Source organism: Martes martes (assembly GCF_963455335.1).
Source record: "Martes martes genome assembly, chromosome: 12".
NCBI classification, from domain to species: Eukaryota; Metazoa; Chordata; class Mammalia; order Carnivora; family Mustelidae; genus Martes; species Martes martes.
The window spans coordinates 69,922,065-69,944,787 of NC_137900.1; the positions used below are offsets into that span (position 1 = coordinate 69,922,065).

General features: G+C 36.8%; 1 protein-coding gene across 2 annotated transcripts in view; it reads left to right on the forward strand.

Annotated features, from left to right (window-relative positions):
- The first annotated feature begins 3,154 nt into the window (after positions 1-3,154).
- TMEM38B (transmembrane protein 38B) overlaps positions 3,155-22,723 on the forward strand; it is a 55,656-nt gene continuing 36,087 nt past the window's right edge. The window contains exons 1-2 of one of the 2 annotated variants that reach the window (XM_080819792.1): positions 3,155-3,390; positions 15,583-15,739. In XM_080819792.1, the coding sequence (XP_080675918.1) occupies positions 3,279-3,390; positions 15,583-15,739 (269 nt within the window). In that variant the 5' untranslated portion in view covers positions 3,155-3,278. Of the gene's footprint in view, positions 3,391-12,371; positions 12,513-15,582; positions 15,740-22,723 lie in introns of those variants that run through there. The other variant, XM_080819793.1, reaches the window with a different exon arrangement.

Sequence of the window (22,723 nt, forward strand, 5' to 3'; positions counted from 1 at the left end):
TATTTATTTGACAAAGAGAGAGAGAGAGAGAGAACACAAGCAGGGGGAGTGGGAGACGGAGAAGCACGTGCTCCGCTGAGTAGGCAGCCCGACGCGGCGCTCGATTCCAGGACCCTGGGATCATGACCTGAGCTGAAGGCAGACGCTTAACGACTGAGCCACCCAGGTGCCCCTGGAGACATTTTTGGTGTGTGTGTGTTAGTGGCATCCATTGGGTAGAAGCCAGGAATACCGTTAAGCATCCTATAATGCATAAGACAGTCCCCACAAGAACTCTCAATAGTATTGTTGAGAAAGCTGGTTTATAAAAATTAGTTTCACATGTTTTTGAACTCAAATTCTTGCGTTTTAATCAAGACTCTTCTTGATGTTCATACAGTGAGACCAGCTTTACTTTCTAATAGATAAGCAATATTTTATAGTAACATTCATTTTAATCTGCAGTGATCACTTAACTTTGTAAACTGCTTCCAAAAGTCAGGAAAAGTCTGAATTTTCACACACAATTTCCCCCAGTCTTGCCTTTCTCTGTTACCAATTCAAAGCCTTTCTTCCTTTCATTGCTCATTTCCTTCTATCCTAGATTATTTTATTAGACTAAATAACTGAAGCATTGACCAGAAGTAAATATAATTATAATTTTAAATATAGCATATTTAAAATTTGGATAGAACTTGTCTTTTTGTAAGATTATAATTTTATTTCCCTTGGATTAAAAAAAATTTTTTTCTTTAGACACTAGGCAGATGGAGACCCAGTTTATTCTCAGGTTTTTTTTTTTTTTTTTTTTTTTGACAGACAGAAATCACAAGGAGGCAGAGAGGCAGGCAGAGAGACAGAGAGGGGGAAGCAGCTCTCTGCTGAGCAGAGAGCCCAACTCAGGACTCGATTCCAGGACCCCGGGATCATGACCCGAGCTGAAGGCAGAGGCTTTAACCCACTGAGCCACCCAGGCGCCCCTATTCTCAGTTTTTGAAATGAAACAAGTTTTAGATTACTAGGAGAGCCTGAAGTGATTCATTTCTTTCTGTTGGAATTAGTTTGCTTCGGGTAAGTAAAATGTTTGATTTATCTGCTTTTTAAAAAAATCTCTGATACTTTTTATGTTGTCCTATTGGTACTAATAATTGATTTAATTATACCTCAGAATGATAGTGGCATAGAGTATCATTACAGATTTTGTAAAGATGACTACAAAAATACTATTTTTTTTAAGTCCAAGGACAAAACATATTTTGTGAAATTTAAGACTGTCAAATGTAAAACTTTTTGGGAAACGATATCCAAGTTCTGCCCCCAAATTCACAACACTACAATTCCAAAGATAAAGGAATGTATAAAAAGTATGGAAGGAATCAACTGAAACATGGAATTATAAATAATCACAGGTATTGTTTTTTTTTCTTTAGTTTTGCTAGAGATCTAAAGACCTTCTATGGAAAGTACTTTCTTAGAAAACCACATATGAAAAGTTTTTTTTAGCAAGTCTGTTCTTTCTTTCTTTCCTTTCCTTCCCCTTTTTTCCTTTTTCCTTTTCCTTTCCTTTCTTATCTTTTCTTTTAAATCTTTCATTTATTCATTTGAGGGAGAGAGAGAGCGAGAGCACCAGCAGGGCAGAGGGGCAGAAGGAGAGGGAAAGGTAGACTCCCTGCTGATCCAGGAACCCCATGGGGGGCTCCATCCCAGGACCCTGGGATCATGACCTTAGCCAAAGGCAGACACTTAACTGACTGAGCCACCTAGGTGCCCCATGTTCTTTCTTGATAAGTCATAAAATGTAGACATTTACTACAATTTTCCCACCTTTTGAACACTTAGTGTTTAAGAAGGGGCCTCTAACATCCAGCAAAATGCCTGGTTCATAGCAGACATCCAAAGAACATTTGATAAATGAATCAAAACGGACAAATCTTCAGACTTTTAAAAAATCAGTTTGTCTCCCTTGGCAGTGCACACTCTCACATGGCTCTATCTATCTAGCAGCTCATTATGTATTTCCAGTTTCCTGGTGCCAGCATGACCTGTTGACACATCAAATTAAAAAGTGTGCCAAACTAGACTTGTGTTTTTCTTACCTAAACCTGCTCCTCCTTGTTTCCTATTTCTTTGAAGGTAACTATAATCCTCCTCCTCACCCATTTCCCATAACCTTCTTTGACAGGTTGAATTGACATCTGGCTTATTCTGCTTCTACTTTAATGTTTCCCATCTCAGTCTCTGCTCCTGTTGTCCTCAGCCTCTCCAAGCATTTGCGTGGACCAGTGAATACCCTTTGGTTTTCCTTATCTAAGTCTCTTCTCACTGATCTATTCCTAAACTTACTAGTTGGTGACACATTACACCCTACCTCCACCGAAAAGGAAAAAACCCAGTTTAGTATAACAGTGAAGAGAACGGATTCTGGCTCTGGTTTGTCTGAGCATAATGTAGTGATCAAGAGCTTAGATTCTGAAGCCAGACCACATAGTTTATGGTATGTCTTTCAAAGATTTTTTTCCCAACCTCATTTCTCACTTTGTAGTCTAGCCAAAATACCTCCGTCTATCTCTCATCTAGCCTTTAAGGTCAGTTCACCTTTCACGTCCCTGAAACAGTCTTCCCTCTTCTTAGAGCTGCCCTAGCATGGTATCTACACTTCTCACTACCAGCTTTGTACAAATTACATGTGTCCTCAAAAATGTTTTTAATGTCTTGGGAAAACACAAGCTTATTGAGGGCAGGATATTATTGTATTCTTTTTTATACCTCCACTCACTCACGGTGTGACTTGCACATTATGGTTGCTTGAGAAATGTTAGGTGAAACAATTTAAAGAAACTAATCCCACTCTGAAACTCTACCCTTCTGGACTGCATAGGTTTATCCAAAATCATAGAACTTTATATTGAAAAGGGTGAATCAAATGTATGTAAATTAAACCCTTAAAGCTGACGTAAAAAAATTTCTTGAGGACCCAAAAAGAGTTCTCAAGAAGTTATAACAGGAAAATTTAAAACAGTCCTTCACGTATTCGTTTTAAAATAATAAAGGTGCTAAATGTTAACATAAGTTATGTATTTTCCGCCGGAACACCAGGGAGCCGCTCGCTCCGCCCACTCCCCGGACGCGCGGCCCCGCCCCCAAAGCGCGCCGGCGAGGGTCCCAGGGCGCACGCGCAGGGCTCCTCCAGGCCGCGCGGAAGGGCGCGCGGCCGCGGCGGACCCCCTCCCCCACTTTTCGCCGCGCACGGCAGGAACCCGTCGCCCGGGCTGCTTCGCCTGCTGCGGTCCGTCGTCGTGATGGATTCTCCGTGGGATGAGCTGACCCTTGCCTTTTCTCGCACGTCTATGTTCCCCTTTTTTGATATCGCCCACTACCTGGTGTCCGTGATGGCGCTGAAGCGTCAGCCGGGTGAGTGCGGGGAGACGCAGACGGTCCGCCTCAGGGTACCTCTCACCGAGAGGACGGCCTGGGCCGCTTGAACGGCCGAGTTGCTTCTGTCCCAGAGTCCTGTAGTTGAGCTGGAGGGTCGACGCGAGGCGACCCTTCCGACCTCTCGAGCGCAGGTGGGGAAACCGGCAGGGAAGAGAGGTGGCCCCGGTACTCGTCAAAGGAGGCACAACCTCGGGTCCGGGATACCGCGACAGGGGCAAGTGACAGGGAAGCCGCCGGGGCATTTGGGAGCCCGGGTCCTGCCTGCGTCCACCCAGGATGTGCGCCGTCTCCCGGTGGTGCCACCACTTACTTGGAAAGTACAGTGTTTAAAAGTCACCTGGGGACCGAGGTCCCGGGGACTGCAAGTGGGACTCGGTCGCTTGGGATAGTGAGTAGTTCTGGACTGTTCTGCGGTCCTGAAAGTTGTATCAACACTTAAAAAGCCTCTAGCAGGCACACCACTATTCTCCTTCACGCAGCGCTCTGTCACCCTGCTTAGCAAGCTGGATAAAGTGATTGCTGGAAAACAGTGGATCCCCCTTTTCCGTCGTATGACCGACACCGTCCAAGACTCAGTATGTGTAGACTGAGGGTAGAGTCTGAATACAGCATTTTGAGGTTGTTGTTGTTGTTTTAAGTATATGGCCAAGAAGCAATATTTGTATTTTCTTGTATTTTCCATTCAGTGTATGTTTGCTCCTGTGCTGCTTGATTTTTGCAGTTATTCTCTTTGCCTTTTGGTTTTATGGATCTCTTCTTTCTTTGAGTTTAGGCATTTATTTTCTTTTTCTACTTTCTCCCTGTTCGTGCTGCCTGGTCCTATAGAGAGCGTGAGGGCATGAGGAGGTGCTGTACCTCTTACGGGCAATTGTTTGTTTTTTAAACTGTTTGGTCTCGGAAATATTTTTCATTTACATTGGTGTTTGTAGCTTAGTCTAAAGCATTGTTTGGTAGACGTTTTGACCTGGAAGGTGAATATGGTATTGAAGCAGGACAGATAATCTGCATAAGAAAGTGTTTCCCTGATTTGAAAAGAAGTACATTATCATGCCATATTCAATATTTGAAATTTTCTTGTATAGGCTAAATCAAGTTCTGAAAGTGTGGTCCAGGAACCCTAAGGGTTCCTGATGCTTCCGGGTCAAAGTTATTTTCATAATAATATGCAGATGTTATTTGTCTTTTTTACACTAATTTTCTCACAAGTGTACAGTGGAGTTTTCCAGAAGCTACATGACCTATGATATGGAACAGATTGAATACAGAAACAGAATGAGAGTCCAGCTGTTTTCCCTTTGAAACCAGACATTAAAAGGGATTTGCTAGCATATAAAACAGTGGGACTTTTCTCACTAAATGTTTTTTGCTTTGGAAAAGTTATTTTTCGTAAAGAATACATAATTTATGTTAACATTTAGTACAGTTACTATTTTTAAAGTGAAAACATTAAGTACTACTTTAAATTTTCTCAGTTTCTAATGTGTTAAATATTGATACCTGTAACTCAATAAAAATTCTTTGGGGTCTTCAAGAATTTTTTTTCAGGTCTGACTTTTTCTAAAGGTTTAATTTGCATGTATTATATTCACCCTTTTTAATAATAAAGTTTATGATTTTGGAGAACACATACAGATATGTGATGACCAGCATTATCAAGATATACGATAGTTTCATCACTCACCCCAGATTCCCTCCTGCCCCTTTATAGTTAGCCCTCCCCCAGTCCTTGCAACTATTCATCTGCTCACTAATTTTGGGGGGCACACGGAGTCCCGAGACCAAAAAATTTGAGAAGCACTGGACCAACTGAATGCTAAAACAGTATTACACATGGTGTGAAAAATATTTTATATTCCAGTAGCAGTGCTTGTAAACAGGTAGAAATGGTAAAATTCATACAAAAGAGTGTACCTATTTACGCTTTTTTTTTTTTTTTTAAGATTTTATTTACTTACTTGACAGAGATCACAAGTAGGCAGAGAGAGAGGAAGGGAAGCAGGCTCTGTGCTGAGCAGGGAGCCCGATGCGGGGCTTGATCCCAGGACCCTGGGATCATGACCTGAGCTGAAGGCAGAGGCTTTAACCCACTGAGCCACCCAGGTGCCCCCCTATTTACGCTTTTACCAGAAATGTGTTAGACTGCCTGTTTCTTCCACAGTATTTGCTTCTTTTACCCCTCCCCTGCTGTTACCGTTCTTAAATATCTTGTCATTCTAATGATCAGAAAAATAGTTTTCATTTGCATCTGTCATGGTTGCTGGGTATGTACTGCTTAAGTTTATTAGCAATTTGTATTTCCACTTCTTATTGAGTTGATCATATTGTTTTTCCTATTTAAATTGTAATGTAGGGGCGCCTGGGTGGCTCAGTTGGTTAAGCCGCTGCCTTCGGCTCTGGTCATGATCCCAGCGTTCTGGGATCAAGTTCTGCATTGGGCTCCTTGCTGGGCAGGGATCCTGCTTCTCTCTCTGCCGCTGCCTGCTTGTGTGTGTGTGCGTGTGTGCGTGCGCTCGCGCGCGCGCGCTCTCTCTCTCTCTCTCTGACAAATAAATAAATAAATAAATAAAATCTTTAAAAAAATAAATAAATTGTAATGTAATACATTTTTTAAAATGATAAATCAGGGGTGCTTGGCTGCCTTGGTCAGAAGAGCATGCGATTCCTGATCTCAGGGTTGTGAATTCAAGCCCCATGTTGGGTGTAGAGATTACTAAAAAAAAAAAATAAATAAAAATTAAAACTTAAAAAAATGATGAACCATCCTTACATTCTTGGGATAAGCTCCACTTGTTTGAGGTATTATTTTTGTTTGAGATATTACTTTAACTCATTAGGGATTTTGATTTGGCAATACTTTATGTAAATTTTTACTTAATTGGCAACATTTTCTTATCCACCATTGACTGATTCTCTCGAACTTAGACTAGTAGTACGTTGAAACTACAATTCATCCATGTATTACCAGGATTATTCTTCTTTTTATTCTCTTAAGCATGTTACTCCTTGAGATTCTTGGCTTTTGGAATGTGCTCTGCCATTGCCAATACCTCACTCCTCACTTTCCTACTGTTTACATCTTATATGTCTCTACCTAGATCTTAAAAAATGCTAGTGGAAACAGGATGTAAAGTGGGTTAACTCTGTGGTGTGGATAAGGACAGCATTCCTTTTTTGTTTGGTTCAGGTTGTAGGCCTTCAAATCCAAGGATAGGTGATGGTTTTCCCCTCATTTCCTTTTCCACATGACTTGTTCTTCAAGCAAAGACATCAGGGTATTTAATAAATTGGATTGTTTTTTATTTCTTTTTTTTTAAAATTTTATTTATTTATTTGACAGAGCACAAGTAGGCAGAGTGGCAGGAAGAAGGAAAGGGAGAAGCAGGGTCCCAGGTGAGCAGGGAGCCCGATGTGGGGGTTGATCCCAGGACTCTGGGATCGTGACCTGAGCCAAAGGCAGATGCTTAACCAACTGAGCCACCGAGGCACCCCTGTTTTTTATTTCTTAATTTACCTCCGTTTGTAAATAATTAACTTTAGTTCCTCCTAAACCGTGGCATCTGATAGTTTTTAGTTTTGTTTTAGGATAAGTTTTGCTTGTGTTCCATTTTTCTGGGTATTTTATTAGGAAGTTGGAAAATGCTGCCTTTAGGGCTATTAGTCAGAAACCATTTAATAGAAAGTTTAATCTTTAATTTCTCTTACCTTACATTTTTAATCTGCCTTCTCTCTTTTCTTATTTAAATCTTCATTAAAGTAAACACATTTCTTCAATCATGTATTCATATCCAGTTGCTATTTTCTGTAAGACTTCCTGAAAATTTAATCTACAGTTATTTCTACTTGATTTTAACACACAAAATCTGTTTTTCCCCTTAATTCTCCCATCACTATTTTGCTAACCTCTCTGGAATCACAGGGACTTCAATTAAGCAAATATTTATTGAAACTCCACTTCATATCAGGCACTATATTAGATATTGAGGATACCAAGATGAAAGATGCTGTTGTAGCCCTAAAGGAACTCAGCTGTGCTATTAGTCTTCTTTTTTTGATAGTATCACAAAAGGTTTTATGATACTTTCCTATAAAATAATGATATTCATTTCAGATACATGCAAAAACATTGTAGTATCTTAATTCTAATCCTCATATCTTTTTAAGATAGGTATTGAACTCCTTTTACAGATGAGGAATAGCCTTACAGGAATAAAATAACTGTATTTAAGTCACATCGGTTAATAAATTATGGAGCTAGGTCTTCAGCTAATTCCAAAGTTCTCAAATATTCCTTGCTCTCTTTTTGCAGGTCCGTTTGTTTCTGGTTTCTCAGTATTTAGCAGTTTCTCAATAAGCTTTCATTTGATATGGTTATTTTCTCCCATGATTTCTCTCATTTCCATATCATCAATGAGTTTTTCCTTTGCTTTTAGGAATTAAATCCAGGAATAAAGCTTATTGTTGTTCCCCCTTCTAATTTGTGGGAAATGAAAGGATTAATATGTCAAGAATTTGTCAGTTCTGATGATTCTGTAAGGTGACAGCATAGTTTTGCTGCCTTTATGAATCCACACATAGCACACATAGAAGTACGAAAATTGTAAATGTATAGCTCAATGAATTTTAAAAATGAACACATCTATTTAATCAACATCTGGGTAAAAATAGAACATTCATGAAACCCCAGAAACCCCTTTTGTTCTGTGATGTTTTAAAAACTGAGTTTGTTCTAGGGGCGCCTGGGTGGCTCAGTAGGTTGAAGCCTCTGCCTTCTGCTCAGGTCATGGTCTCAGGGTCCTGGGATCGAGCCCCGCATTGGGCTCTCTGCTCAGCGGGGAACCTGCTTCCTCCTCTCTCTCTGCCTGCCTCTCTGCCTACTTGTAATCTCTATCAAATAAATAAATAAAATCTTAAAAAAAAAGAGTCTCTTATTAAAAAACAAAACAGAACAACTGAGTTTGTTCTGCCCAGTGTAGGGTGGAAAAGGATGTCTGAGAAATGACAGTTCACAATTTACTTCTACTAGTTTAGAGAATCTTACTTAAATATCTTTAATTTATAAGTGAAAGAATATTTGATTGACATGACAGAAAATATTGGTCAGGGAATGTGGTTTGGTAGAAAGAGTTCATAAAATCAGGAGACCAGTGTTAAAACTCTATCACTGACTGGGTAGTTTGGAATAAGAACTTAAAACCCAATATTTCATTTGTAGAGTGAGTAGGCTGGACTAGAACAATGGCTGAGCAGTGTTCCCTGCTTAGGAGTCTCAATTTTGGGTCTAAAGAGATGTTTGTTCGTGTTTCTAAGTTTAAATAATTTCAGCCCATCCTTTGTTTCTCCAACAATGGTAAACTGCTTTCTGTAGTTGATACCTCTGTGATACCATAGTATTTACTTTTTACCTTTTCAACAATTACTTAACAATTTTATACTTAATGATTTTAGAGGAAATTCTCTCTGTTAAAATAACCATGTATTTTCTCTTTCCTGACTGGATTCTGACAGGTACAGACTCCTAGCAGTGGAGTTTAACTTCCTACTTTCTGGTTTGGATATGTCGTGTTAGAATATCCAAAGTACTGGCTACTTCCTGCCTGTAGATCCAATCAGTATAATGTCATCAGTGTAGTGTAGTGTAGGGTCAGTGTAATGTAGTTTGGATTCCCATTATGATCAAAATCTCTGTGGACTTTGTTGGAGAGCAGGAAAGTTGACATAGAATTAAGGCAAGACTGTAGTAGTGTACTGTTCACCTAGCCTGGTAAAAGCGAAGTGTTTCTGGGGTTCCTTGCAAATTAATATGGAGAAAAAGGATTTGCTTACCAGGTTATAGGGGTTATGTTGCTTTGTTTCAGTAAAAGTACTTCATCTAGAGCACCAGCTGCAATTGGAGTCACTACCTGTCTACAATTATGATAATCCACATTTTCCAAGATCCATCTGCTTTACATATAGACCAAATAAGCATGTTAAATGGGATGTGATAGGTATCACCACCTTTTCAGCTTTGATGTTTTTGGTTATAGCACCCATCTCTGTGGTTTTGCTTTTTAAAAATACCTAAAGGAGGAGAAGAAACTCTAGGAGCTTTTACTTGAATGTTTCTACCATCTACTGATCCTTACTCCATAGATCAGAGGATCAGCATGGGCTTTGTGTCAGTTGCCAACTATGTCTGTTCTAGTTATACATTAAGGAACTGGGGAAATAACCACAAGGTGGGTCTGTGGATTTACTTGGCCAACTATGATTCAAACTTGATCCAAAACTGGAAGTAGAATATGACTTTATTTTCTAGCTTTCATTTCGTAATAAACTATATTTTGATCTTAAAGTCCATAGGTGGTTATGAGTGCTTCAAAACTCATATACTTTGAATTAGAGTAAGGCTTCAGTGTGACAAATTTTGCTAAGAGTTTTGGGGAAAATAATTCCATCGCTAGCATATCACAAATATCTTAACTCAAGGAAAGACAGAGAATTTTTTGTCTTTTAAATATCAGCATGTTAAAAATTAAAAAAAAAATACCTTTATTATCACGGCTTGTTCCTAGGCTAAGGGAATACATCTTTGTTTTAAAACTGGGAAAAAAATTAAAGCTATCATATTAACTTTTTTTTCCTATTGAAAATTATTTTATGCTGGAAAGATACACAAGCTGTTTCTGGTTAACTTTCTGTATTTTCACTGTTTAACTTCACAGTGAACTAATTCTGGTACTGTTATGATGTATACAAAGGAACATAACACCTAAGAAAATTTGTCATAAGGTTGCCTCATAACTGTGTTATGTGGCAAATGTGTTACCATAGTGTGCGTACTGAAGAGAGCATTATAGAAAGGCCAGTTTGACTTAGGGAAGTTTTTCTAGCTGATGTAATTTTGGGAATTAGGCAGAAAAGGTTGATGTGAGGGAAACCCTTTAATTCAGTTCTTTTCTTTTTTTCTCTAATAAAATCTTAGTATTGCTGATTTACGTCTCTTAGGGTTATGAGTACTTTTTTAGAGCCGTGGTGTGTTGTTTTCGTCCCAGCCTTGCAATAAGAACTCAAAAGAATTAGATCTTGGGCTCAGAGATGAAAAGCAGCCCGAGGTCACATTTTGCCTACTTTATCTGTGGGTCATGATCAGTCCATTCAGTAGGTAAGTCAACAAAGTGTCTGCCATGCATGTACTTGGTAGTAAGTGTGTTTTTATGTATATTTCTTTATTTTAATCCTTATAAGTTATGTATTACTCCCATTTTATGAAAGTTGAAACTTAAGCTAAGAGGATTTAGTGGTACTACAAAGATGTCACAAAACTGGTATGTAATTATAGCTGCCTCTTTGTTTTGTACAATACAAAGGGAAATTCATGGTAGTGAAATCATAATATTTGACCTCTTGAAATATTTCACATATATTTTTCTGTCATTCAGTACATTTATAGAGCACCTACTCTATACTAAAGTCTCTTAGAATTTTAATAATAAGAACTTTATAAATGGAGCTAACACTTATAAAACACTTATAAATCTAGAATGTGATATGTAAAATGCAAGTTGAGGAAAAAGGAAAGTTATTTTGACAAACATAATCAGAAATGAATGTTACATGAGCAAATCATTAGTATGAAATCATTTAGTAAATTTGATTTGGATTGTTTTGTCAAAGGAAAACCTGGGTACATTTGAATTTGGTTGTCAGTGAGTGGTGAGTATCAGGTCGATGAAGGTAATGCGAAATCTCCATTAGAGTAATACCAAGGAATGTAGAGGGCAGACACCAGTGAGTGTTTCTAATTGTATGTTTGTTCAAAGTAATCAGTTACCTTAGAATGTGTTCTTCATAGTGACTGTGCTGTGATGGGCCCATTATGGCTCTCATGCAGTAAGAACTTCCATTTCCAGAATGCATTTCCAGAGCTAACCAGGGTATGCCTGTGAGAAAGGGAGAGGGATACACACACACAGTAGGGTTGGGAGAGAGTTAAGAGTAAGGGGAAAAGGGGTGTATGTGTGTAAATAAGCATAGGGAAAAAAGCCTGAAAGTTGCCTCAGACAACTCAGAATAGGAGTGTGATGGAATGGCAGAAATAGAGAGGAGAAAATAATTTTGCTTTTTATTTTTATTTACTTAGGTAATAATAGTGATTAGCTAATACTTAGTTGCTTACTATGTGCTAGGCCCCCATTCTAAGTTATTTCAAAGTACTCACTTGTAGTTGATCCTTACAACAATCCTGTGATGTAGGTTACTTTTTTCTTTGCCTCTTCTATGTGTGTGTGCGTGTGTGTGTGTGTGTGTGTGTGTGTGTTTAAGCTGTGTGAAAGCAAACAATTAACTTGTTGCATTCACACAAAGAGTAAGTGCTGGTGCCAGGATTTATACCTGAGCAGCTAAACTCTAGGGTCTGTACCCTTAAGTACTCTATATTGTTTTTTTTCTTTTTAAAGATTTTATTTATTTGAGAGAGAGAGAAAGAGAGAGACAGGTGCAGGCAAGTGGGGGGAGGGGCAAAGGGAGAGGGAGAAGCAGACTCCCCACTGAGCAGGGAGCCTTATGTGGGACTCTATCCAGGACTCTGGGATCATGACCTGAGCTCAAGGCTGACAGACGCTTAACTGACTGAGCCACCCAGGTGCCCCTCTCTATTGCTTTTCAACATGAAAGTGGTGTAGTATGGGAGCTAGTGACCATTACCTAAAGAAAAGATTATACTCATTTATTAGGCTGACTGACCAATATTATAATCAGTCTCCACTGTGTGGTGCTGTATTGCCTATACACATATTTAGGTAGGTCATAATATTTAGGTAGAGACATACTGGTATCACATCTTATGTGGGACTGGGGCTTTAAAGACAGCATGATCATGTATTATCAAACAAAGTTTAGGGGAAATTGCTACACTGAAGATTGATACCCTGTCTTTTAGTACATTTCTCATAACTGATTTTTCTTCCAGATTGGAACAGGTCACCATTTCTTGAGTTATCACCAGATGCATATAATTAAACCTTGGCATCACTTCACTTGACAGGATGTGTACACCACAGAAAATGCACATCTGCCAACTCATGTTCACTCCTGGGCACATTTTGTTGTATGGAATGGTGGGTTGCACTATTTGACTTTTATCTCCTCCTTTTGCTTTTTTTCCTGAGCACACACAGATGAATTCCCTTTTTTTTTTTTTTAAGATTTTATTTATTTATTTGACAGAGAGAGAGAGATCACGAGTAGGCAGAGAGGCAGGCAGGGAGAGGGGGTGGGGAAGCAGGCTCTCCGCTGAGCTGAGAGCCTGATGCTGGGCTCTATCCCAGGACCCTGAGACCATGACCTGAGCCAAAGGCAGAGGCCCAACCCACTGAGCCACCCAGGCACCCCAAATTCCCATGTTAATACAAGTATGATGATGTTACTCTACTGAACTCACACATACATTTATGTAGTTTATTTTGTTTTTGCATAAATGGGCCTTTTCCTAAGCGATAACAACAGGAAACTGGTTATAAATTCTTGCAGACCTTATTTTATTTATTACTTGTATAATATTCTGATAGAATAACTGGTTTTCTGTTTTTTCCCTGTAAACGATTTCTTACTGTATATATTATGTATACAAATATGATTTTTTTGGTCACATCAGTACATGTAAAGCTGCTACGTTCTTTTATTTTTTTTATTTTATTTATTTATTTATTTATTTTTGCTACGTTCTTTTAAATAGATGCATTGTATTCCACAGATTGGGTGTGACATAATTTGTTAAAATTTTGTTTAATTATACAATTAGTAAATGAACATTTTATTTAAAAGAATCCCAATATGATTAAATAATATACTCAGTATAATTAAATAAATTTAAATCCCCTTTGAGCATCCTCCCAAATCCTAGGCTTCCTCCAGAGACAGTAACAGTTAACATGTTGGTGTATTGCAGACCCTATTCTTTGCATTCCATGTATATGCAGGTACCTAGAGAAATGTATCGTGTTTGCATTTTTGCTCATAAATGATTCTAAAAAATAAAAAAGTAAATGATCCCATGCTGTAATACTGCTGTTCTACATAATTGTTATTTGTTTTTACTGAATAACAATATCCCATGTTGATACTGCTTTATCACACTCTTTATTGCTCCTGTGTAATATTCCATAGCACAAATGATCATGGTTTAACTGTTCTCTAAAGATGGTTGTTTAGACTTTTTTTCATTTTTTTTCACAGTATTATAAACACACTGCTTTAATATTCTTGTATGATATTTCTTGGGTACTGAGTCAGTTTTAAATTAAAATTTTTTATTTATACTCCCAAATTATTCTTCAAAATGACTTATTAATACTCTCACAGGAGTATATGAATTTCTTCAGTCCTTTGCTGACTAATAAGTTAATAAATATTAAGCTGTAAATTTTTTTGCCAGTTGGATGTGTGAGAAATATAACATCTTTTTAAATTTTGTTTTTTCTTGATTACTGATGACTTAAGGGAGGACTTTCTTTTTTGGTATGTTTGTTAATCATTTTTAGTTCCCACTTTGTGACTTGCTCATTTTTCTCTTGTGTTTGTTGTCCTTTTTTTTGTTGATTTACTGGAATTTGCCTTATATAAATTGAAAAACACTGTTCCAGACTTTTTTCATATAGAGGTTTTAAATTATAGTGGGGTCAAAAAAGTCTTTCCCTTTATAGCTTAATTCAGGTTAAGTACTTTTTCTTCTGTTCTTAGATTGCTAGATTTTTTTGAAAATCAGGAACATTGAATTTTTAGGTCTTTAACTCTGTCTAAAGGGGAGATGATAATTTGTTAGTATGGTGAATGATTTAAATGAATTTTTAAATATTGAATCCTTTTTAATTCTTTGGACAAAATCTACTTGGTCATGATTTATTATCTTTTCAAAAAACTACTGATTTCAATTTGTTGTTATACTTCTAGGTTAGATTTGTAGTGTATCTTCTTCCTTTCCTTCCTCCCTCCCTTCTTATTTTTTTTCCTTTCCTCCTTCCTCTCTCACTCTTTTTTCTTTATTTATAATTTTTGATGTTGGGAGTATGTTTCATAGAATGATTTAAGTTTTTCTCCTTTGCTATATTCCATAATGGTTATATAGCATAAAAATGAGTAATCCAAAAATATTTGGTAAATGTTTTCCATTAATTTATTGAGGTTAGCACCTTTCTTAAGATAGATTTTGCCCTGTAGTTTTTTTTTTTTTCCATAGTTATATGTAGATTCAAGTTTCTGTCTATTCTTAAGGGAATTTTGCTGATTTATACTGTCCATTTCAACTGCATCTTCACATTTATTAGATTAAATGCATGTTGCTTTCCTATAATTAAAAAACTCTATGAAACTATTTCCTTATTTTTCCTTCTAATGTTTTGCATTATTTTTGTTTCTGCCCCTGCCCCTTTCTTAGACTTGTTGAACAATGGTCTGTTTTATTGGTCTTTTCCAGTAATAACTTTGGGTTGGGTTTTTGGTTGCCCATCTCCCTATTCTAGCTTCTGCTTAATGGGTTTCTACTTTTATTTTTATAAATTACTTCTATTTTTCTGGCTGAGTTTTTTTTTTTTTTAAAGATTTTATTTATTTATTTATTTGTCAGAGAGAGAGAGAAAGAGAGCGAGCGAGCTAGCGCACAAGCAGGCAGAGTGGCAGGCAGAGGCAGAGAGAGAAGCAGGCTCCCTGCCAAGCAAGGAGCCCGATGTGGGACTCAATCCCAGGATCCTGGGATCATGACCTGAGCTGAAAGCAGCGGCTTAACCCACTGAGCCAACCAGGCGTTCCTTATTTTTTATTTTATTATTTTGTACTTTCCCTTTGATATTTCGTACTTACAGAATTGCCAGAATAGGTCAAGAAATTCTCATATACTTTACTCAGATTCACCAACCATTTACATTTTGCCCCATTTATTTTTTCTAGCTTTATTGAGGTGTAATTGATAAAATTATATATATTTAAAGTGTACAATTTGATGGTTTGATATGCATATGGATTGTTAAATGATTCTCACAATCAAGTTAATTAGCATACCCATTATCGCACATGGTTACTTTTTTTTTTTGAAAGTTATGAAATTAAGAAGTTTATTTCTTTAGTGCCATTGGTACTTTAGGATTTGTTTAGCATACAGTTATCTCAGACCACATTTTTACTTTACCATTTCAGGAGCTGCGGCAGTGGCATGGAAGAATCCTCTTTCAAGCTGGTTTACTGCTATGCTCCATTGCTTTGGTGGAGGAATTTTATCCTGTGTATTGCTTGCAGAGCCTCCGTTGAGGTTTCTTGCAAACAACACTAATATATTACTGGCATCTTCAATCTGGTAAGCTGCCATTATGGTGAAATATGAGACATTTTAAAAATTGTTTTGTAAATTATTAATAAATGAATCTTTTTTTCTTTAAAACCTATTTTATGTTCCAAAAGTGAATGCATGTGCTAAGGAAGGAACCCAAATTAAGCCAATGTTATTAAGTACAAAGTTTGTCTCTTTCTCACCCTTCACTTATATCCTGTCCCAGAGGCAAGTATTGTTACCATTTAGTTGGAAGCTTGTCAAATGTGAAAGGGCACCAAATATTTGGCCCCAAACCTTTTATCTAACTGACTCATACATGCAGATATACAGCAGGATAAAATAAGAATGTGACCAGCTACACAAAAAGTCCAAGTGATTATGATTCGTATGTAATAATCATTCTTGTTATAGTCTCTGTTGGATTTTTCAGAGCCTTATGGGATGTAACATTTTGTTTTTTGTTTGTTTTTAGATTATTTATTTATTTATTTGACAGAGAGAGAGAGACAGGAAGAGAGGGAACACAAGCAAGGGGAGTGGGAGAGGGAGAAACAGGCTTCCCGCTGAGCAGGGAGCCTGATGCAGGGCTCAATCCCAGGACCCTGGGATCATGACCTGACCTGAAGGCAGATGCTTAACGCCTGAGCCACCCAGGTGCCCCTAATTTTGTTTTTAATTTAATTTTGAAGTGAAGGAAAAAATGTTATCAGGAATTGCTTTGGTTTCTTACAAATTCAAATATTTAGTTATCCTTAAGGAGAGTGATCCATAAAGCTAAAAGAAAACTATAATACAAAGTACTTTGCTACATCTGAAGCAGAAACTATACTTTTGAATAAAAACCGCATCAAATATGTAATGTTAGGAATACTTAAAGTTCATTTTTTTGTGATAATTTTTAAATGGATATGTAACCAGCCTTAAAGGGGAATGTTATAAATAGTGATGGCAGTGTGAAAAAGTAACAGTGGAATTGTGTGGCAGTGGAAATAAGTAGAAGTAGAATAATAAATTTGATAGCTAATATTTACTGAGTTGTTAGCTGTATATCAGCCTAATTCTTTATATTCATATTTAATCATAACAGTACTATAACCATTGTTTTTCACATTTGACAAATGAGAAAATTGAGGTATCAAGAAACTTTGCTAAAATTTACGTGTTTAGTGATTGAACTAGGATCAAAACCAGGAAATTTGACTTTAGAACCTTAACATTTAATAGCCATATCTCTCATAAATTAGTGTTTTTTTTTTCTTTTAAGTAAACTCTACCCCAATGTTGGATTCAAACTCATGATCCTAACATCAATAGTGCATGCTTTACCAACTGAGCCAGGCAGGTGTCCCTATTTCTCATAGATTTGTTTAACCACCTCTTCTAGAAGTATAGTTTTCTACTGGTTATGTGTTTTCTTTCTTTTTTTGAAGTACAGTTAACATATAATGTTATATTAGTTTTGGGGTACAGTATAATGTTTCAAGAATTCTATACATTACTCAGTGCCTATAATGATAAGTGTACTCTTAAACTCTGTCTATTTCATCCATCACCCTACCATCTCCCCTTTGGCAACCAGCAGTTTGTTTTCTATTTAAGAGTGTTTTGGTCTCTCTTTTCTTCCTTTCTTCCTCCCTCCCTCCCTCCCTCCCTTTCTTCCTTCCTTCCGTCCATCCTTCCTAAGATTTTGTTTATTTGACAGAGAGAGAGACAGTGAGAGAGGGAACGCAAGCAGGTGGAGTGGAGAGGGAGAAGCAGGCTTCCTGCTGTGTGGGGAGCCCGATGTGGGGCTTGATTCCAGGACTGTGGGATAATGACCTGATCATGGCCTGAGCCAAAGGCAGACACTTAACGACTGAGCCACCCAGGGGCCCCTCATCTCTTTTTTTCTTTGTTTGTTTCTTTGTTTTGCTTCTTAAATTCCACGTGTAAGTGAAATCATTGTATTTGTCTTCTCTGGCTGACTTATTTTATTTAGCATTATACTATCTAGGTCCATATTTAATATCACTAATTATCAGGAAAATGCAAATCAAAAGTACAATGAGATATTACCTCACACCTGTCAGAATGTCTAAAATGAAAAACACAAGAAACAGCAGTGTTGGCCTGGATGTGGAGAAAAAGGAACCCTTGTGCACTGTTGCTAGGAATGCAGATTGATACAACCATTGTGGAAAACAGAATGAGGGTTTCTTAAAAAATTAAAAATAAAATTTCTATTTGATCTAGTAATTCCACTACTGGGTAAAATGAAAATGAAAATCCTGGGGCACCTGGGTGGCTCAGTGGGTTAAAGCCTCTGCCTTTGGCTCAGGTCATGATCCCAGGGTCCTGGGATCGAGCCCCGCATTGGGCTCTCTGCTCAGCAGGGAGCCTGTTTCCCTCCCCTCTCTCTCTGCCTGCTTCTCTGCCTACCTGTGATCTCTGTCAAATAAATAAATGAAATCTTAAAAAAAAAAAAAAAAAGAAAATGAAAATCCTAATTTGAAAAGATACATGCACCTCTGTGTTTATTGTAGCATCATTTATAATAGCCAAGATATGAAGGAACCTGTGTCCATCCATAGATAAATGTATAAAAAAATATGGTATTACCTACAATGGAATATTATTCAGCTATAAAAAAGAATGAATCTTGCTATTTTCAACAACATGGGTGGACTTCAAGGGTATAATGCTATTTTTTTTTTTTTTAGATTTTATTTATTTATTTGACAGAGATCACAAGTAGGCAGAGAGGAAGGCAGAGAGGAGGAAGCAGGCTCCCTGCTGAGCAGAGAGCCCGATGCGGGGCTCGATCCCAGGACCCTGAGATCATGACCTGAGTTGAAGGCAGAGGCCTTAACCCACTGAGCCACCCAGGTGCCCCAAGGGTAGAATGCTATGTTTTAAAAGCCTTTCTCAAGGACTTTTATTTTTATAATAATATTTTAAAAAGATATTAGCTTAGCATTTATTATAATTTTTATAATTTAATTTATTACAATTTTTATAATGCTGAGACTATATAAAAGGTAGGATAGCCAGAGTCTGACACTTACTGTCACTTCCACTTATGCTCCTGTATACTAACCACCACTCTTTTTTGCATGGACAAAGTGGTTAATAAAAATAAGTTAGAGGGGTGCCTGGGTGGCTCAGTAGGTTAAATGTCCGACTCTTGATCCTAGCTCAGGTCTCAATCTCAGGGTCATGAGTTCAAGCCCTATGTCGGGCTCCACACTGTTTATAGACCCTACTTAAAAAATAAAAAAAATAAAAATAAGAACATATTACTCCTATGCTCAGGAGTTTCTTATCTGATTAAGAACAAAATCTAAAACTCTTACAGTGGCCTATAAAACCCTACAATAGGGGCACCTGGGTGGCTCAGTGGGTTAAAGCCTCTGCCTTTAGCTCAGGTCATGATCCCAGGGTCCTGGGATCGAGCCCCGCATCCGGCTCTCTGCTCAGCAGGGAGCCTGCTTCCCCCTCTCTCTCTACCTGCCTCTCTGCTTACTTGTGATCTCTGTCTGTCAAATAAATAAAATCTTTAAAAACAAACAAACAAAAAACAACAACAAAAAACCCTCTACAATATCTTCCCTTTCATTCTTTCTGACGTAATGTCTATCTACTGTACTCTTATTCATTCTGTTTTAGCCACCATTGGTTTTACCATTTCTTGAACACATTAGGTGTTTTTCTACCTCAGTACTTTTGTGCTTGCAGTCTTCTCTCTAATGCTGTTTCCCCAGAAGGTATATATACATATTTTTAAATTAAATTAATTAATTAATTTTTTTTCTTTCAGAGAGGTCTCCCTGACTGAAATAGTACCTCCTCTGCCATGAGTATCACATCATCCTTCTTTATTTTTCTTCTTAGCCTTATAACTATCTGATCTGTTATCTGTTTATTTCTTTTTATCTTGGTCTGTGTCATTCTACTAGAATAATAGCTTATGAGAATAGGGACTTTGTTTCGTGAACTGTGTGATAAGTACTTTTCTATGTTCAGTAAATACATTGCTAAAGAAATGGACTGCTATGTATTGTTATAAGGGATTTCTGTACTTGAGTAGTAAGGAATTCTAGATCTTGATTGTTTGATCCCTTAAATGAAATAAAATTGCTTTTCTATTAACGGATGCTTTCTTGGCTTAAATTAAAAGGTATGTTAGAAATGGAAAATGAATGCACTTTTATATGGCGAATTAATAATAATAATGTATGAATATTATAAATAATATAAAAATAATATTATAAAAATATTATTTGTTATCCTCAGATCTTTTATTATCCCATTTTTGTATAGGAGGAAATTGAGGCTTAGGGAATTGTTGAATGGCAGGGCCTGAATTCAACTTAGCATTTGGACTATGATCTTAACCAAGATGAGTTTTCTTTTTTTCCTTAAGATAGATTTATTTATTTATTTATTTATTTATTTATTTATTCGGGGGAGAGTGGAGAGAGAGAGAGCGAGAGCATACACACAAGCAGGCAGAGGGTCAGAGGAAGGGGGAGAAACAGACTCCCCGCTGAGCAGGGAGCCTGATGTGGGGCTCTATCCCAGGATCCTGGGATCATGACCTGAGCCAAAGGCAGACACATTTAACCAGCTGAGCCACCCAGGTGCCCTTAGATAAATGTTCATGCTGAACAGTTTTTTTTTTTTAGGACCAAATCTTTTGTCTTATTTTTATTTATTGATTTATTACAATATTTTTTTTCTTTAAAATTTTTCAATTAATACTGAACAGGTACAAAAGAAAATTTATAAAATATATGCGAAGTGTAAAGAACTGTGATACAATAAAAACTGCATTTTCATTATGTAGAATAAGAATCTTTTTATTATAAAGTGAAAATTCAGAAAACCACAAAAAACAGTATTTTGCCTGATGAATTATTCTGAAGTATAACCTTGAATCCACTACCCAAGTCTAGAGATAAGACTTAACCATTCATCCTAAAACCCCTTTCTGTGTGTCCCATTCCAGTCACAATGCTTTTCTCACCTTAAATAAGCATTATAGTAGCACACCATTATCTTGACTTTAATGGTAATTACTTGTATATTTTTATAATTTTACCATCCAAATGTTCATCCCTAGACACTATCCTTTAGTCATTTTTAAGAAAATTGATGTTTCTTAAGTTGCTTTCATTTTTAGGTTTCCTCTCCATTCCTTTTTTTCCCTTATAATTTGTCTCTTGAAGAACGAGAGTCATTTGACATGTAGAGTTTTCCATAGCCTGGAACGCGCTGATTGTGTACTCATGGTGCGTATCATTATATTTCTGTATCCTACAGAGGATACAGAGGATTCCTGAAAATTGGTAGTTTGACTCAAAATACAAATCAGATTTAGGTTAGATCCCTTTGGCAAGACCATAAGAGACCTAAAATATCTGATTTGCTTTCTTTTTTTGTTGACATTAGGACTCTTACATTTAAAGACTGAATTAATTAACTGGGAATTACAAAATGTTAATAGTCTAATTCTATCTTTTCTTGTGTATTATATGAAGTATTATAAATAAATACTTCCCACTAATCATCTATTATTTGGTTATCCAGTTGTACAAACATGTAGGAACAGCAGGATAAATCCTTGATTCTTTATCTTTATGTACCAGTTTTCATGGTAATTAATTGGTCCTCTGTCGTCCTCCAAAGATGGTCTATTTTTTTGTTTTTTGAGTAATTATGAACTTATGGATTTAAGCATATTTTATAGGTTTCAATAAATTGCAATTGTCATTATTGAAGATCAAATTGTTTCATCTTTGGCTGGTGGGAGCTTCTTCAGATTGGTTCTTCAAACTGATTAGTTCCTTGCTACTTAATATTAAGATTTATCTTGTAATTTTCTTCTGGAATCACTCATTTCTCTAAGAAGTTCTGGTTTCTCTTAGTGGGAAATGGCATTTCAAGACCAAAATTTGAGCACTAGAGATGTTTGTTATTACTGGATTGATACTGTTTCTAAGTCTTTTCAGTGGACAGAACTAGGAAAAATAAGGATGAAAATTATTCTATTTCTAATTCAAATTCAAGACCTTAGAGCCTTCATTAAACTTTGTGTATATATAATATATATGTAATGTGTGTGTGTGTGTGTGTGTGTGTGTGTGTGTGTGTGTATCCTTTCTTCTACACTAAGAAGTTTCTTTCTTGAGGGCACAAAATGTAATAGAATTAGAATATTCCAACATTACTCATTTCTTTTATTCTTCATTATACACACAATACACAGTAGCTTTGGAGTCACAGTACTAAACTTGTACTGATGGGATCACTGAGAACATTAATTTTTCTGCATATATGCTTCTCGTTCTCTTCCCATTTTTAAAATAGATGTGCTATTCTACATAGTCTTACAACCATTACATACTATTACTTTTCCCTTCCTAATCCTCATTCAGTTTTAGTTTTACAGCTAACTATATGTTTAATGCTTATCACCAGTCCTTATGTCTATGTCTCTTTAGTAATTTTAGTTGTTTGAAGCTTGTGCTCTAGGAGATTCATCACTGATCCTGTATGTTGGTGTTTGTGTCTTTTGTACTTGAAAGTCAGTTTTACTGGGTATAGATAAATTGGATCATACTTTGTATCTTTGAGGATTTTAAAATGTTACTCCATTTCTTATGTCATAAAGCATTGCTGTGAGAAAGTTTGGTGATCATTTTATTTTCTTTCCCTTGTAAGTCACATATTTTTCTAGATGCCCCAAATAATTTTTTTCCTGTTAAGGCCTACTAATATAAATAAAATAAGTCTTGATGTTGGTCCTTCTGGGTCAATATTTTTAGGTATGTGGTATGTTCTTTTTAGTAGGTACTTTTTTGTTTGTTTTTAATTGAGAACAAGTTATTTTAGTATTTGTACTCTTCAAGACTTGTATGGTTGGTATATGGCTCTTTGTCTTTCTTCAGTGACTTTTTAAATCTCTTTTAAAATTTAAAATGTTTCCCCTTTCCCCTTCTATTTCTTTCAGGGTATTGTTATGTTTAT